The sequence below is a fragment of the Aptenodytes patagonicus genome, chromosome 2, assembly GCF_965638725.1.
Source record: "Aptenodytes patagonicus chromosome 2, bAptPat1.pri.cur, whole genome shotgun sequence".
In the NCBI taxonomy this organism is placed as follows: domain Eukaryota; kingdom Metazoa; phylum Chordata; class Aves; order Sphenisciformes; family Spheniscidae; genus Aptenodytes; species Aptenodytes patagonicus.
The window spans coordinates 123,048,930-123,067,370 of record NC_134950.1 but is presented as its reverse complement, the minus strand read 5'-3'; the positions used below and the strand labels follow the sequence as shown (position 1 = coordinate 123,067,370).

General features: G+C 45.9%; 1 protein-coding gene across 4 annotated transcripts in view; it reads left to right on the top strand.

Moving 5' to 3' along the window:
- Positions 1-18,087, top strand: part of TMEM108 (transmembrane protein 108) — a 173,532-nt gene extending 155,445 nt beyond the window's left edge. For 3 of the 4 annotated variants that reach the window (XM_076332307.1, XM_076332308.1, XM_076332310.1), the window contains 3 exons: positions 5,410-6,522; positions 16,062-16,216; positions 17,756-18,087. In XM_076332307.1, coding sequence (XP_076188422.1) covers positions 5,410-6,522; positions 16,062-16,216; positions 17,756-17,878 — 1,391 coding nt within the window. In that variant the 3' untranslated portion in view covers positions 17,879-18,087. The remainder of the gene's footprint in view (positions 1-5,409; positions 6,523-16,061; positions 16,217-17,755) is intronic. The other variant, XM_076332309.1, reaches the window with a different exon arrangement.
- Positions 18,088-18,441: the final 354 nt, after the last annotated feature.

Here is an 18,441-nt window from a genome sequence, read left to right as displayed (position 1 = left end):
CAGAGAAGAGAAATTTTCTATGCAGAGTAACCTACTTTTTTTTCCCTCAGTTCTGCCACCAATCATGGAGATGAAATTTACTTAACTCTTTGTTTGTACAAAGGCTGCTTTATTGTGAGTGAAAATCATATTGCTTTGACAGATTACGAAGAAATGACCGTAACAAAAATGACCATAACAAAAGTAATAATATATACTTTCTGCACAGTTTCCATCTATTAAGGATTCATTTTGCTCCCTGTAACATTTTAGGTTTGCTGAGAGACACATGAGAAGTTAATAGTATCGCGAAGAAAGCTTTCGTTACAACTATAACGTTGCTGTTGCTTTGAACGGGTTTTGCACAACCTTCTCTCACTATTAGTAAGTCAAGACTGTTGGAAGCACAGAGAGGCTTCAGCATCCCGTACACTGCCCATGTGCACCCAAGCCCTGGGTCTGTAGATAATGGGTCCTTTGTAGGATGGCTCCCTTTGCTTCCCTTGCCCGCAACAGTCTGAAATAATGAGTCCCGCAGTAGGTCTCTGCACAAAAAGCTTTTCCTGTCTTCCTAGAGAAAAAATGTTTGCCAAGTACTGCTCAGGGTGGCTCTGTTTGTCTTGCTGCGAGGTCCGAGGTAGCAGAGGCCAGAAGGGGTCAAACACCAGACTGAGCTTGTTGTGCATATTCATTTGCTGTAGAAAATGTGAATGTGGAGCTCAAAAGTTTCCACTGTATCTCTGGCAATTAAGACTTGGTCCAAAGTCCGCTGAAGTCATTGGGAACCTTTCCACAGGCTTTAGATCAGAAGTTATGTAAGTTTGTGTTGTGTAAAGGGGGTGCCCCGGGGAGGCTGAATGTGCGAGCTGGCTCGACAGCCGCTTGCCTGCTCTGCCATGTCATGCAAAAAGGCTGTTCTCGAACTGCCCATGAAGTGTCCCGTGCAGCACCAGGCGGTATTAACTCCTAAATGAAGCCTTTTAATGTTGTCCTATGCCAGGAGACTGGCTCCCAGCGGGGAGTCCCGAGGTCCTGAGATAAAACAGTCAAAGAACGTCAGCTGCTGGGGCCGGAATCGCTTTGTTTTTCTGGTTTGGAGGGAGGCAGTTCTGCCTCCTGCGTGTAAATAAAAGGGTTATGAGGAAGTTCCCAACTGGTAGGACCCTGCGGATTTCATAGTCTGGGAAAGCAAAATATTCCTAACCCCCGACTTTTCTGAGACTCGCTGAGGACATCAACCGCAGTCTTTTAAAACATTGCTGTAAAGGAACTCCTTCATTTTCTTCACATATGCAACTGTACACACCATTTCTGGACTCCTCATAAGTGTACAATGGGAAGAAGCACTGCAGGGAGATCCTGTTGAGATTTGAACCATTGCACCAAGTTGTCAGGAAGGAGTTTTTTATGGCTAAATGTACATTGGCACCCTCTGTGTACACTCTGCTGTCACTCTGCTGTGCTTCATCCTTGAGTTAATTAATTTTGTACTTAATATTCCCTTCTTGGTTCACTATGCAAGACCACAGGATGACACAGTTCACACCACAGAGACGTCAGGTCAGTCAGCCTTCTCATTAGGGTTGAATGGTTTTAATGTAGTCATAAAACTAGACTCCGAAAGTGGGAATTCGACATACAGCATTTAAAAGCCAAACCAGTTTGACCCCTTCTGAGCATGAGCTCCTACACCTTAGAAATGGCCCCTTATGAAAAAACTTAATGGTGTGAACTGACCTTTGAAAATGTGATTTATTATTATTTGCTATAATGTGCTTACATCAGTCTGTATTACCGTTATGCCAGCAGATAGTAAGGGCTGCCAGTCCTTACCCCAAAGGCCTCACGCTCTAAGTAAGATCAGTGCTAAGAGTCTTAGGCAGCCAAAACTGAAGGATTTTGGCAAAGAGCTGCAGGACTGCACTTTGAACTGACCAAGAGCATCTGCTATGTGCCATCTCACCTGGGATATCAAAACTTTGGCCATAACAACTTAATAGCAACCAGAAGGTTTCCTTTCAGTGGTAGTCTGATTGAGGGTAAGCTGAGGCACCGGGGGACGATTGGCGTCATACCCACCATGGCCCTTTTCTCAGTGCGGGTGCATTTGTGAAGCAGAGACAGAGATTGGGAAAGGAAGAAATTTGAAGGGGTTGGTTAAGTCCGTTTCTGTGCCAAATGCCTCCTGCGCCTTAGTAGAGAAATTCAGAATATCATTTTCCTTGGCTTAAGCCAAAGTTGCCAAACAGGGCAGTCTAATACCAGGGACCTCAATAAGAGTCCCACTTTGTAAGACATTGCATATCCTCAAGTGATAGAAAAATAAGCGGGAGCTCTGGGCAATCAGGTCACAGCGAATCCAGCCAGAGCATGCTTAGGTTATGATGCAGAGCATCTGAAAATACTGATTCCAGCTTTACTTTTGCTTTCCAGTTGGCTGTTGATCAATTATAAAGCCAATTAATTCTACTTAAAAAGGCCAGCAAAGCCCACTGTGAAGTCCTTATTATCAGCTGATTCTCCCTAAATATACAGCACTGGCTATTTTTACAATGATCTACTAAGTTGAATATTTTTTCAGTAGTTAGGGGCACAGATTAGCTCTGGTTGTCACTGAGGGAGTTACTGTGGTCCATTCAAGCAATAAAAAAAAGTCCTAAGAAGCTGTAGCTTATGGGGCCACAGTGGCTCTGCAGAGGCTGTTAAAGGGAGTCTAGCAGATGAGCAAAACCTGACTGCCACAGCCTAAGACAGCCAAATGTCATGGTGGTTACTGTTTATTGTCAGATAAATTACTTCTGATGTAGTATTTCCTTTGAATAATTATTCATACTTTACAAGCCACCTAAAGGTACTAGCTAAATGCATCTGGCTTCCCGTGCCTGATGTGTGGTGACCTGCTATCACAACAGACTGCCCCAGAGAGATTATACATCTTTATAGCAGCAAACTTCTGATGTGTCAGTATTTCAAGAAGTGGAGATGGATATTAGGTAGGTTTTTAGCCAAAGATCGGGGTTTCTAACCCCAGGGCACAATATGCAGAAAAGCTGTCAACTTCCTTATTCCTTAAGGAATATCCTGAAGAAAAACATTAACCCAATAGAGATGTTTTTTCTGCGCATGAGGTGTGAGAGAAAGTAGTTACAGAAAGAACATCCAAAAATTTTAGCAGGCATTACAATCATTATAATCTACTATCTCAGATCTGTCAATGCACTTCATCTTGTGTGCTCAGAACAGCTGGCCTAAAGTTTCCTGAAACATTATCTCCACACACCAAATAAAAAAAAAATCGTCATCCTTTCCTCTTTGAATTTGTTCTGTGGCAGCAACTTGTCTTGGCATGAAATATTAGCCATATGGACACTAGAATATCTGCTTTGACCTTGACCTCAGAGTAAGTGCTGCCAAAAATGTGAAGATAACTCCTGCCTTTCATTTCCAAGAGTGATGCTCCACGAGTATAGCACGATCTGCTCTCCTGGTTGCATCTCGGTGTACAGAATATGTTTTTTTCTTTGACTAGGTGTTCTGCTAAAAGCATATTGTCTGCAGCTGGCTAGGAACTGGGAAGCAGTATCCCAGATGATGGTTTATTTGGCAGAGATATTTATTTCAGAAATAAAAAAAAAATGAGCTGATTTTAGCATCAGGCAGTGGAAAGTGCATTGCTTGTAATTGGCTCTCACGACGTTATCCAATCAGTGTTTTCATCTTCTGGATACTCTGCAAAGTAACAGGAGGTTTCTGGGGGCAAGACGAGGTGAATTTTGTTGGTTGCAGAGCTCTGTGCTGTTCTGGTTCAGAAATTATGGTTAGTGATCAAAGTAGTGCATTTAGCTGGGTAGGAGGAATAGGTACTGCTCTTCTGGTGAGTTTTTGCTGCGTGTATTGCACTGCTTGCGAATGGGTGTGAATGATGGACAGGATTCAGAATAAACACATTTCATGGCATTTGCATCTGCCCAATGTGCAACAGAGCCCTAGGGCCCAGTGGACACCTAATCAGAGATCTTCTTTCATTTTCTCAAGGCCCTCTCTTCCTTTTCTGCTGGTGCCCATAACAGATATTCCCAAGTAGGGTAGAACTAAATGGCATAACAGTGCCCACGGAGAAAGCTGGCAAGCCTGGGAAGGGTGGAGAAGGGGGCAGGAAGGTACTCCACAGTCTTGGCTGGAAGGTGATCATTTCCCAGTTTGGAGTCCTGCAGCTTTGATGAACTCATCTCCCTGATTTGTTAAGGCTGTGACAACATTTTTCACCTTGACACCGCTGGTTGAAATTCACACTAGCACAACGCTAATGATGCCATCTGATGATGCTCAGTGGACTGTGCAAAATGGATTTATTCCGTGTGCTTCCTAGTGGGCAGAGATCCACATTACACTCGACAGCTTCAACATATGGAAATGGTGACGTGTGATTGATGTGGTCCCTGCAGGTCACGCTAACTCACGGTGTGTTAGCGCTGCATCCCGGAGAGGCTTATGCTACTGCAGCTGCCCACATCCGTTATCTGGACTAGGAATAAATGGAAGAATTGATGTTCCCGGTGGTGTGAATCTGGCACCTCATGAAATGATGTGCACCACAGAGGGTGGCGGGAGGCAAATTTCACACAATCCAATCCCACAGCACATGTGAGCACAGAACAGGTTACAACCAAATATTTGTATATGGGCGCGAAGGGCAGTTGTGTTAGATTAAGTCAGACCCCTAATAATCACGTGGCTTTTTAAAATGGCTGTGATAGCTATGTTTTCTTGTTCATTTTTAAAATTTGGAGATTTCCACATCTCATACTCTAAAATAAGTGACTAGATTTTCTGAAATTGCTAAGTAAAGGACAGCATATATAACCCAGGAAGCCCTCTCATCAGACATCCCTTCTTGACCTAATTTTCAGCAAGGGCTAAGCAGCTGCTCTCTCAAAAAACAGATTGCTTAATGGCATCCAAGACTGGAGGCAGCCAAATTTAGGATTTTGCAGCCAAAAGAACGAGCGGACTGAGGTTCTCCATAATGATGCGGACGTTCATCTGGGAGGCCTCCTGGCCAAAACAAAAATGAAAACGTCTTTTGTTTCTACCCCTAAAGCGTAGGACGCTTTGTAGCTTCTACAAGGAAATCACCTGCCTACGGCACTTTAAAACACTCTCCTGAGTCCATACTGCAAGCTCCTCTCTCCCTTTGCCGCAGAGATTCCCTGCAACCTTCCTGTTCCCACCTCGCCGCTCCCGTGGCCACGGGGCCACCGCAGCCCCTGTGGATTTTCCTTTCTCTTCCTACTTTCCCAGCCGACAAAGTTGGATGCTAACTCTTCTGTCCTTCTGCAGAACATGGAAGGTATTCCTTCCAGCCGTGCCATTCCCTGTCCGCTGGTCCCTCCCTGATGTCTCACCCTCTCTCTCTGTTTTTTCCTCCAGGTGTTCTACTGATCTTGGCACTGACAGAAGAGCTGGTGTTTTCTGTTCAGGTACTGTCTCCCACTGTCTCCTCTTCTCAGGGCTTCCTGATGGACACTACCACTATCACAGCCATGGGAACAACACCTCGCCACAAAGACCGCCATGCAGCAGAGCCCCTTCCCACGTCCGCTCGTGCTATTCCCCGTCCCGTCAGCCTGGCGGAGAAAGCCCCTTCCACCGGGCAAAAGCAAGCGAGCGGCCCTCGCGTCGGTGAAAAGGAAACGTATCATTTATACAACCAGAGTGCTTTGTACTCGGGACAGACTCGCCCCAAGGGGAAAATATTCCAGGTTTTCAAAGGCAACTTCACAGAGTCCTCAGAGCCTTACCTAAAGACGACCCTGCACTCTCCCTTCCCTACCCTGAGGAGCCCTTTCACAGACCACCCGTTTCAGTCCCAGACCGCAGCGTCCAGTGATCCAAATGGCACAGGGCTGGCAAGAACTACACACTCAGACCCTTCTCCCCACCGCAACACCTCGGGAAGCCTTAGGGAAGCAGAGCGAGGGGACGGGGCCGAGCTAGTGGTGCAGGAGGCAGATTTTGCCACCACAACTGCTGGACCATCAACTGATCCTGAAGCAGTGTCGGTGCCTTTTAAACCCACCCGCTACGGTGTATGGGATATGCTGAGCAAAAACAACTCTTGGGTAACCTTGAATCTCAGTACAAATGTCCCTCTGTTTGCTGGCCCTGGATCTGCAACAGCAGCAGCAGGTCACTCGGTTCAGACCAGTTTTGACGTCGGCATCTCCTCCCCGGCAGCGGGAGACCCCAAGGGACCCGCTCCAACGCAGCACGGCGCGGTGACTAACGCGACCTTGCTGGGCAGTGCTCTCTCTGCAGCGCCTGCCACGAGGTTGTCCAGCTCCATTTCCACGGCTGGCTCCACCGCCACCGGGAACTTCCTAAACAGACTGGTTCCTGCTGGGACCTGGAAACCTGGGGTGCAAGGAAACATCTCCCATGTCACTGAGGGGGACAAACCCCAGCACAGAGCAACCATCTGTCTCAGCAAGATGGACATTGCCTGGATCATTCTGGCTATCAGCGTACCTATATCCTCATGTTGTAAGTTAATTGGTGCTTTATTTTGCTGTCTCTTTCCTTAAAATTCAGATTTCGGCCCATGATTCAAGGACCAGGTGGAGAGGTAACAGAGGCAGGGCGGCTTGAGATGGATGAGAAGCGATCACTAGACAGAGATCACATTCACTGACCAAAGTGCTTAGCTTCAAAATGCAGGGCTAAAATGTTTACACTCAAAGCATACTTGCTCTGTTGCTATTAGAAATCACTTAGTCTCTTTGGGCACTCCATTTGAGGGTGTAACAGAAGGCTGAACAACTCTAGAAGGCAAAGCAGCTTTACTTCAAGGTGTTTAAGCTGGTGACCAAAAATCATACAAATCTTTAATCTAGGAACCACTATATGCTGCCCTGGAATTGGATTTAAAAAGCCCACTGCTAACCCAAAGGATTAATGACAGTTTTAAAGTCTCATAACCAAAGTGCTGGTTTCCTCCATTTTAAGTCCGACTTTGCAGCTGCCAAGGGAGCAGGAAGAGTTTGAAATCCTGGCCTTCAGACGCCAGGAGTCAGCCACCTGCAGGACCGGGGCAGGTTGGGTTCCCAGAGCTGGCTTAGGGTCTCGTCATTTGACTCAGTTACAAAAAACACATGAAAAATTATGAGAAAGCTTGTGAGTGGGTGCCAGGGTGTCCCCTGCTTAGCTGGGTTATATCAGCGAGGTGGGACAACATATTCTCTGGGGTTTCACAGTTGCGGGGTGTGATTACGCTGATCTGTCTAGAGTGAAACAAAACCAAACATTTCCCAGCCTTTGCTGCCTGAGGAAACATAAAAGGGTAGCAGCCAACAATATTGAGTATTAATTCTGTTATTTACAGCTACGAGCCGTACTGAGGACAAGGCTAGATGAGCTGACCGAGCCAGTCTCGCACACAGCTTACTCCTGCGAAAAAGGAGTAAGTGCTGCTCTCTCCTGCCCTCTCCCGAGGCGCAGCCACCTGATTCTGCCCCTCTCCTTCTGCCTGGGCCTGACCTGACACCTCCCTGAGACACTTTCAGATTGCTAAAGTGGCCAAAAAATATTCACTCTGCTCTTTGGTACTTTCTGTCCACCCAGTGAGCTGAATCAGCTCCCCGCAGGGTCAGATGAGCACGAGACCTGGCGCAGATGAGGCTGCAGGAATACACACCTGGAGAGGGAGCCACACTAATCCTCTCAGCAGCCGCAAATTATTGGATTGGCTCAGCATATCTGTTAGACTTGCACCTCTGGGACCATCGGTTTCTGCTATTGCCAGCATGGTTAAAACCACAAGTGAGAACAAAGCTTAAACCTAAAAAACGGACAATCAAAATAAAGAGAAACCAAAGCAGAAGTATGCATACATACTTCTGCGAAAGATGGAGAGGAGAAACTGGGATATAGCAAGCACATGATGAGAAGCAGCAATATTTGATGAACAGTGCCTTGTCTATCAATCAGTAGAAATAGAGGATCAAATAAATTCTTCCAAACATTATGTTTTGGGCCAATATTCAGAAAGAAAGCTGATCTGGATGGAAATCATCCGAATACAAAACAGAAAATATAATACCATACAACACAAGCATAGGAAGCATAACCAGTGTGTAAACTGATCTATGATTCTGCCTGCAGTGTGCCATATATGAGCTAATAACTAATGATAGTTATTATTATTATTAATAATAATAATATGAAGAGTCTGTTGGCAGGACTTCTACCCCACTATTCATTAAATAGTGGTGTTTAAACTTTTCTTCTTATCATATGTGCCATAACAGTATGTGTTCGTATGACTGTGCCTATTCTGTTTCTTGTATTTGTAAGCTACATTTTTTAAAGAGGCAAATGTTATTTTGAAAATTATCTATACCAGCTCTAATACAACTGAATGTTTAAATGATTCAAATATTTAAGTCCTGCTTTCAGGACCAGATTTCTGAGGATGGTCTTCAGTGGGACTCTCCTTTTAAAATCTGGGGATCCTCAGACATATTTCAGAGTTGAAATGAATGGTAGGCAGGTATTTAAATGGGATTTTTTTGGATCTGGCTGAAGTGCCTAGGGAATTGCTTTCATCCAAAAGTTATGCTGTTTAAACTATGCCATGATAAGTGCTGTTGTACAGGCATAGGTTATTCCTATAGGAGAAGAAAAATAAGTTATAACAACCTAAAGCACTTTTACCCAGATGCACATGTATCAGTCATGGCTGCGCTCTGTGCTGCACACCGGAGGGGCACTTTATTTCCTGACCCTCAGGCATCTGTGTATCTTCAGGCACGGGTGTGCGGTGTGCGGTATGGGGTGTGCAGTGTACAGCGTGCAGTGTGTGGTATGGGGTGTGTGGTGTACAGCGTGCGGTGTGCGGTATGGGGTGTGCGGTGTGCAGTATGGGGTGTACAGCATGCGGTGTGCGGTATGGGGTGTGCGGTGTGCGAAGGGGACTGTCGCCACCTCCCGGGCACAGGCGCCTGCAGCTGAGGACAGAAGGCCCCGTGCTGGCATTTGCTCGTCGCTTCTGGTCTAGAGGGGGCTGATGCTAGAGGCGGACGAAGAGTACAGCCATTTGGTTTTCATTTCATCTTCAAGGGGTGAAAATGTTTTTGGTGAGAGGCTCTCACAGCTGTTGTGGGCATGGACTGAGAAAACACTGTCCTGCTCCTGGCTTGGGATGCTGAAAGGTGGAGGTATCTGGGATATTGAGATTCAGCCCCATGCTTTTAAATATCTGAACTGCCTTAGGAGGGAACAAGCCACAGAGAAAGTCACTGAGGACTCCTGTCATGGGAGGTTATTGCTGCCTTGGAGCTGCGGGCTGGCGGCTCTGTGCTCAGGCTGGCACCTTCAAGGCTGCTAGCCAGACCCACCGAGGGGGACAGCAAGCCCTGAGCTGCTGCTGCAACACCTGTGAGAAAGGATAAGGCCCTGCACCAGGGGGAGAGGCAGCCCCGAGGCAGGGAAGTTAGCAACGCACCCTGGAAAGAAGTGGAAGGAGGTGAGGAGAGGCAACCAGAGCCTGTGCATGGCTGCAGAGCTGCAGGAATCTAATTAACTCGGCTCCCTCCTCCTGCTAATGAGGAGTGTCCCTGAGCCAGCTCGCTGATGTCTGGGCTGTTTCCAGAGCCCTTGCAGAGCTGTGCAGTGGCCAGCGCATCTCTCCTCTGCTGGGAGCCCTTGTGCCTTTCCCCATAATCTCTCCCCTGTGCGAGGGGTGGCGAGGAGGCTGGAAAAGCCTTCCTTCTCAGGGGGCTTCTGGGCACAGCTTGTGCTGCCAGAAATCCTCAGAAGGGAAGACACACCATGATGCTGCAGAGACACATCTGTCCCTCTCTGATGCATGGCACAGTAGGGCCCCACGCACTGCTCATTGTCACACCTTTTATTGACAGGCACCTGGTAAATGAAAACCTGTGGGCATTTTAACCTCCATAGCAGGGGAAGTGACCTGCTAGAGAGTGACCACAGGAGCCCTTGGCTCCTCGTCCCCACTGGAAGAAGTGCCTGGGATGCTGCACTTCTCCTCACGGAGGAAAGACCCTGCCAGGGCTCCTCACTGGTCCGTCCCTGCCATGGGGATTTGCACCTAAGAGCAGGAGGCAGCAGAGGGTTTGTTCAACATCGCTGTGCCCTGGCATCTGAGCCCCACTGAGTACTGGCAGGTCCTGCCAGCCGTGCTGGTGGCACGGGTCAGTGGCTATAGCAGTAGCCTGAAGACCTGGTCCTCAGGAGCTCGCCTGCTGAAGTAAGAGATGGTATTTAGCCTCTCCATCCTTACAGTACATATTTCTTTAAGGATGCATAGGTTTCTGAGTCCCACTGAAATCCCTTAAAATGTGTTATGATTTAACCCCAGCCAGCAACTAAGCACCACACAGCTGCTCACTCACTCCCCCCCCCCGGGGGGAGGGGGGAGAGTATCGGAAAAGTAAAAGTGAGAAAACTCATGGATTGAGATAAAGACAGTTTAATAGGTAAAGCAAAAGCCGCACACGCAAGCAAAGCAAAACAAGGAATTCATTTGCTACTTCCCATGGGCAGGCAGGTGTTCATCCATCTCCAGGAAAGCAGGCCTCCATCACGCGTAATGGTTACTTGGGAAGACAAACGCCATCACTCCAAACGTCTCCCCCTTCTTTCTTCTTCCCCCAGCTTTATACGCTGAGCATGACGTCATATGGTATGGGATATCCCTTTGGTCAGTTGGGGTCAGCTGTCCCAGCCGTGTCCCCTCCCAACTTCTTGTGCACCCCCAGCCTACTCACTAGTGGGGTGGTGTGAGAAGCAGAAAAGGCCTTGACTGTGTGTAAGCACTGCTCAGCAATAACGAAAACATCCCTGTGTTATCAACACTGTTTCCAGCACAAATCCAAAACATAGCCCCATACAAGCTACTATGGAAAAAATTAACTCTATCCCAGTTGAAACCAGCAGAAAATGCTAGCCAGAAAAGTAATGCTTTGAATTTGAATGCGTGAGCCACGTCTGCTGCGTGAACCTGAGGAAATTGTTTCACCTTTTCGTACCTCAGTTTCATGGTAGAAATAACTGGGGTAATGTTGCTAACCCCATTTGAGAGCTGCAAAAATGAAGGATTCTGTATCATTGCATTCCCAGAAAAGCAAAGTCATATATAACACTGATATCAGTGTTTTCTGCATGTCACAGTTTGAGTTGTTTTTGCGGTGTCCTTCAGGCAGCCTTGAACATTTTTGTGCATGTGCATTTGTACATGTGTGGGTGCCTGTCTCTGCAATACAGAGCAAGACACAATATGAACTCATTTTAAAACCTGCCATCCTGGTTCTTGGACTCCCAGTAATTACAGAATGACATGATAAAATGTGGAAGAACAGAAACTTGCAAATCAGATGCGCAGAAGTCAATTCAGTCAGTCAGTTCTGCTGACACGGGAAAACGCGAGAGGAAGGCTGAGCCTCCGAACGCAGGCATCAGCAGAACTCAAAGAATGTATGAAGAATTGCCTTGGACCTAACCCCACTTAGCTCACATTTCACGCAGTGGGACACGCTCCAAAATTATCTCACCCACTTTCTCCATCGCAAAACCTACGAACATTTGCTTCCCGGTCTGAAGCGAGAGAGATCCCAAGCCCTGAGTCTAATCCCCAGGTGTGAGCTCAGGCTGAGCTGAAGAAGACCCTCCTGTCTCCAGATGTCAGCAGCTGTGGTCAACAACCAAACCCATCGTGATGCCTGTATTACAGCTAAGGCTGTACTACTATAGGTGACCACAGTAAATGAGGGAAATTGAAAGAAATATGGAAAAAACACTATTTTAGTCATTGAGGCAAGGGTTCTGTAGAAACTTATGATCTGCAGGCACAGGGAGAAGTAAATTAACATCCTTCAGTCTGAATATCTCCTGACTTATAAGTGCTTGCAACGTTCAGGTCTGCTAACATCGTGTTTTACGTGGGAGCTGGAGAGTGGGGGAAGGGGGTATGCAGCTATATAAAATTGGTAGAATATTTAAGTGAGTTGAAAGAAAGGACAGAAGACTATCAGGAAACTGTAGGGAGTTGGTATGATCTCATTACTCTGCATTTATGAGGCCAGTATTGAATATGGTGTATAATCCTGGTGGTTTATGTTTTTAAAAAGAGATTGGAAGATTAGAAAAGAGCCATGCGAATGATTTAAGAGCTGAGAAATGCAACATAACTCCACTTGTGCCATCGTGTAGTCCAAGAAGAGGCTGAAGCCCACATCTATGGGGGACATTTCTGATAGCATAGTGGAAGCTTTTAATAAAAAAGACAAAAGGAGATTGAGGAGGCGGCGGATAAAGCTGGAGGTATTTAGACAACAAGGGGAATGTAAACATGTCCTCACGATGGGAATTAAGTATTGAAACAAACTTTGTGAGAATGGGATGGATATTCGGTCACTCCATGTCCTTAAATGAAGCTGGGTATTTTCCTATGAGACGTGCTGTACCTTAAATACAGTTTATGGTTAAGTTAACAGGTGAAAGTCTCCTGGTGTGCAGGTGTTGTGCAGGTGAGAGTAGATGATGGACATGTTCCTACCAGCCTAGAAACCTGTAAATCTGTAAGAATCTCATTTCTCCCATTTGTGGGATGTATTATGTCCTGTTTCATGGGTGGGGGGACAGATAATGCAGATGTAATTTGCCTTAGGACCAGAAAGAAGCCAGCGTCAGAGCCAGAGCTTGTCAGCAGCTTTTAGTCCCTGAACGTGTGGGTTGACTTTTCTCCCTCCAGACTAGCAGCAAGTCAGAGGATACAGGTTAGAAATGCTTCTGAACTCCCTGAACCTCCAGTGTCCACAAAATTGCAGAGACCCCTGATATTTCCTAACATGTATTGTAATCGCTGTACAGGGAGCTTCAGGCTGACACAGGGACAACGCTGAAGTGTCCTTCTCGTGGCACTCGCTATTGACTTTAACATGGAGCAGGCAAAGGGAAAAGTCGGTTTAGCTTTTCTGACTCCCGGAAAGCATCCAGGTGAGAGTTTGAAAGGCAGAGAACAATTAGCCCTTTTTCTGCCCGAAGGGCTGGCCATCTCTGAAACAGAGGTGATACATGGCAGCACTGAACAACAGCACTTTCTCGTCCTTACAAGGACATCACATAATATACCAGGAAAGATAAGTGGGGTATTGCAGCTATTGTTTCTCTCTTTAGCTCCATTGTTGTTATTATTGCCATTTCTCCCTTCCAAACCATATCTGCCCTCTATGTATTTCATCTACTTAATATGTCCTCGCTGGCCATCACAACTGTCTGTCTGGAAAGAGATTTTTTCTGTAATACACATAATTCTAATCATGGGAGCAAATAGATACCTAAGAATATCGGTAAATATCGTTCCTAGTATTGTTCTGGAAGTGAGCGGTCCTATGCTAGCTACATTAATTTCACTGAAATATGCCCCAAAAGGGTAGTTAATATGAGGTGAGGAGGAAATAACCCCATTCCAGCCCTGTTGTCCTCTCCCTCTTAGATCAGGTCTCCTCCGCTTTGAATTGGGGCAGCTTAGGTAGACAGCCTTCTGCTAAAATATGTTATATTCGAGGAAGCTCAGGAACACGTTTTCCATGGTCTTCCATCCATTTGCTTGTGTGTACACTAAGGTTGGAGACCAAAAGTGTGTAATTAAGGGAGAGAGCATTATTGCTGTATAGCAACCGTATCTGTACATGGCAAGGCCATTTCCTGCTGGAAGAAGCAGAGATCTCCCTCAACTCAGTGTCACTGGCTTTCCAGCCCCTAAAACCCAAATCTGATACTCCTCTGTCAGCAGCCACAACATTTTATAAGCTGTAAAACCTCAGTCTTTCAAAATATTTGCACAGCGATACAGCTGGCTTTACTGGGGCTCTCATATCCTCAGGCACGTTCAAAAATGCTCTGTGCCTTAAGGAGCACTTGTTACTGGAGTACCGAAAAGCTCCAAGGTCTGTTGGCTCTCGCCAGCAGTGGGGAGGACTAAATGTAGGTCCTGCTTCACTTTATAATCTTAATGAGCCTGCAGGCTGGGCTGCAACACAGAGAGGGTAGCAGCAAAGCAGGGAGCAAAGGTGCAGCCCTTCAGGAGGATGGGCATTTCTCCGGGCAGGGAGAGCAGTTCTGCTGGCCCCCATGGGATGCCTGCCTACGGGCGCAGCAGCAGGAGTCGCGCTGTCGGGCTGTCGGCAAATGAAGTTATTGGTGATAGAAAGACTGAAGCAATATGAGTCAAAGACAACAGTAAGTTTGATGATGACCTGCTTTTCTGAAATACGCAGGAACAGCGCAGGAGATTTTTCCATTAGTTTTGGAAGAAGATTTATAGCATAAGCTCACCTTTCCCTTTGAATGAGACATAAACTGCCTGAACTCAAACCCGTTAACTTTTTTTTCTTAGTAGCTTATTCTTTTGTTTTAAATAGAGCTCTAGCCTTGCACTTTTGTATTGCCGTTTTATGTGAGTAGACAGGATAAGAAGCTAGACCCACAGCATATGGGTAGCTGCAATGTTTGTCAAAACATACAAAGCAGCTTTGACCTCTCTGCAGTCTTTTGTTTCCTCTGGGCTATAATTCTAATAAATAATTTTGGCTGTAGCTGAGAAAATAATATATTTTTCTGCTTCATGAATATTTTCTCTCTTCTTTTCTACCATGAGGGGTTTAGAAATTATGGAGTGAATTTACAGCAGTGAATTTTACAGAATTCCCTATTTCACAGGTACAAATCAAAGTAAGTACATGTCCAGCTACCTGTCTGTCTGTATAAATCAGGTAGATTACAAGCACAACCAGTCAATTGATTCCACAGGTGTAAGATAAGCACACAGAGCTTATGCATTACTCCTCTGAACAAACCCTTGTACATGCTTCAGCTTCTGCCTGAGCAAGGACCAGTGGGAGCAGTAAGTTCATTACAGTGGGTTTGCCTGGCTTTCGTAAAATTGCCAAGATTACCCATCTGAACTGCAACAGAGATGACTAAACAGAAAGCAATTCCAGAAAATAACATTCAACCAGCTTTGTGTTCAGCCCGCCCGCTGGGGAAGCGTTATCCTGGCACCTCTGCAGTCAGGGGGATGCACGTGGCTTTGAGACCAGGCAGACAATTGTATCAACAAGTTTCACTCGTTGGTCACTTCGTCTTGCCTAACTGCTCTACTTTAAGCTCAAATATTTCAGATTGCAGAAGCTTAAGTGTGCTCCGCAGATAAGAAAAAAAAAATCCAGGCTCAGGCACCACCAATGCCCAGGCAAGTGTGGGGAATGGATTACGCTTATCAGTAGATCCCACATCCTGATACAGCTGATGGAGACAGGCAGAAAAACCCCAGCTATGGGGTTAATGCTGCCCTGGAAGCACAAGCTACGTGAGACAGGTGCCGGAGGGGATCTCCACGCCACCTCATCACTGTCTCATCCCGCTCAAGAGCCCATCTGTTCCCCTTGCTGGTCACTGATGTTTTGGAGCATGGTCACAAAATCCAAGTTATGAATGTGAGGTGACAGGGGCAGGGATCAGTGGCACTTCAGGGCAGAAGCATTTGGTATTGAAGACATGCAACTACGTGCGTTTATGAATTTGGTATTTGAGCCTAGGGCAGGTGTCTCTCACTGCCCATTTGCTAATGTGCTCATCGCTGCAGCGTCTGAACACGCTAGAAGCAGAAAAGATCTGTGCAGAGGCATCCTTCACAGTCCCTGGGGAGTGCCCTCTGTCCTAGAGGGTCTATAAATCCCTGCTTAGGTATTAAAATACCATCAGTTACAACACCAAAGCTTTTCATTAGCCAGGCAGCCACATCTTGAAGATTATAAACTCACATCAAAAAGAAAGTAAAAACTGCATATTCTGCCAAGCCCAAAGCCTCATCTGCTTGGCCCAGATTCTGACTTAATTCTGTGAGGTTTGTTAGGAGAGAGCTAGATCTGCCTGAGAGTGAATCATATGAATGAAGGTCACTAGGCCTTTCCTTTAGTAACGTAAAAAACAAATCCATGGTACTGATGAGTCCTTACTGAAACAAAATAACCACATTTTTGACATGTTTCTATTGACAGCAGTTCTGCTGACAGTCTGCTGCATGAGGAGGAAGAAAAAGACATCCAACCCAGAAAACAATCTGAGCTATTGGAATAATGCTATTACCATGGACTACTTCAACAGGCATGCTGTAGAGTTACCGAGAGAGATCCAGTCCCTGGAGACTTCAGAGGTACCTCACTTGCAGAACTAGTGTCTGAAAACTGTAACTGAAGCCGTGCTGGGAGAAGGGGAGAAGAAGTCATATTAATAAAGCCTTGAAACCCCTATGCATATTCAGGGAAACAGCTTTTTGAGAAGGACTCACCCCTACACATGTATAAGATGGGATAACTATGTCACCAAAACCAGATTGCCATCCTATTGCAGATATAGAATCATAGAATCATAGAATCATTAAGGCTGGAAAAGACCTCTAAGATCATCGAGTCCAACCGTCAACCCAGCACCACCATATGGAATATGTTCCATATTGCTGTGTGCTCACAGGAGTTAACCACCTCTAGGGGAATTTGTTCCCAGGTTTCTCTTCCTCTTGAGCCTACGGCCAATGTCTAGCCATACCATGACTGCTTAGCAGACCTCTTTGGGCTGGCTTGTTACTGACAGTCAGTCATTCTAATCTGTCTATTGTGTGTGTCCCATGCAGCATCAGATAAGGGGGGGTAATGAGAGTTAATGAAAAAAAAAATTTGTGCATTTATGTCTCAGGAGCCGCCTATAGCTTCTCAAATACCAGTTCAGGGGGTGAGTGTTCCCAGTATATAAGCAATCAAAATATCAATATATGACAGTGTGTAGTGGTGGTGTATACTCATCAGCCTTTACTTAAGGGATCTGACTGGTTCAGTGGGATTATTCATATATGGGCAGGTGATACTACTGATGTATTCTCTGGCCTCAGAGATAGAGAAGAATAATTTAGCTTAGTTCAAAGGTATTTAAAACCTAGTGGAGAGTTTGGGTTTATGCTAAAGTGATTTTCAGATCAGCTAGCTGACTAAGTCATCTCATTAAATAAAAAAAAATGAATGTGTTTAGAAAGGAATCTCTAAGATGTGACTAGACAAGCACTCACAGTTGCTTCATTAGCCCCACTTTGCTGGCAATCATATTGCTCAAGCTAAGGCAGGACCTGGTCTAGACTTACCAAGAATTGAATGATAGGCCTATTCACATATAGGATGATGTCCAAAAGCTGTCATCTGAGTCATTTAAACCTGATCTTCTGACTGAACTGGGGCATGCTCGGGTAGCTTAGAACCATATATGTGGTTTTCTGACCTTAAAAAAAAGCTGGAGATGCATCTTTGAGGTGTCAAGCCCAGCTGACAGACAGGAAACTGTTGCAATATGTCATGAAAGTGAAGAAAAAAAAAAAGAATGTGAAAGTTCATATTCTGCTAAGGAACCTGAAGTTTGGTGCATCTGACTTCTGGGTCCCCAGACTGAGAAAGAATCAGCCTGACTATCAGAGGAGCTCTTTACTCATGGCTCCTTCTGCCTGAAGAAGGGCAAAACCGGCTCACCAAACTTCACTCTCGGGGAGCCGGGGCCCCCAAAATTCAGACACTTTTGGAAGATTGGGAGAAGCGATAAAAATAACAGCCCATTTCTCACCTGCATTCGCACAGGGCAGCAGAGTGCCCTGTGTGCTCACGGAGAGTGGGGGATGTGAAGTGCTCACCCCGCTTCTCTGTCTTTCTCCTAGGACCACCTGTCCGAGCCACGCTCCCCCGCCAACGGCGACTACCGCGACAGCGGGATGGTCCTCGTGAACCCCTTCTGTCAAGAAACGCTGTTTGTAGGACATGAGCAAGTCTCTGAAATATGACCCCACAGCTGCCCATGTATTGCAGTTTCATCTCTACTGTCTCCAAATTATAAATAAATATATATATTATAAATATAACCTTTGTGTAACCCTGAATTACAAGAAATGTTTTCAGCTTTTCGTTTCTCCCTCAGAATTGTCAGCCCCTTTTTTATAAGTGTGGTAAAACTTTACAGAACAAACTGTGGCTTTATAAAATAAAGGTATTTCTAAGCAAAACACCTGTCAGATGGACTGTTTTCTTCACTGTCATTTACAATCTGCTGCTAAATATACTTGGTCTGGAAGAATATTAGATAAAGCTGGTTTTGGTGCAGGCAGCATGTGTTGGGTATGGCATCCTGCATCCTGCGTGACATCACTCAGCCTGGCCATGAGCATTCCTGCTCGGTGACCATCCCTTCTCCTGCTGTAAAATTACTTTGGTCACTCCCTTCCTTTAGACTGCCAAGCTAGAATACAAATCAGACAGGACCAGCTCGGTTGCCAGAAGCAGTCCGTACGGCTTGTGTGCTAGTCTTGTATCCTTTGCATGACTCCAGCACCGCCTGAGCACTGACTGG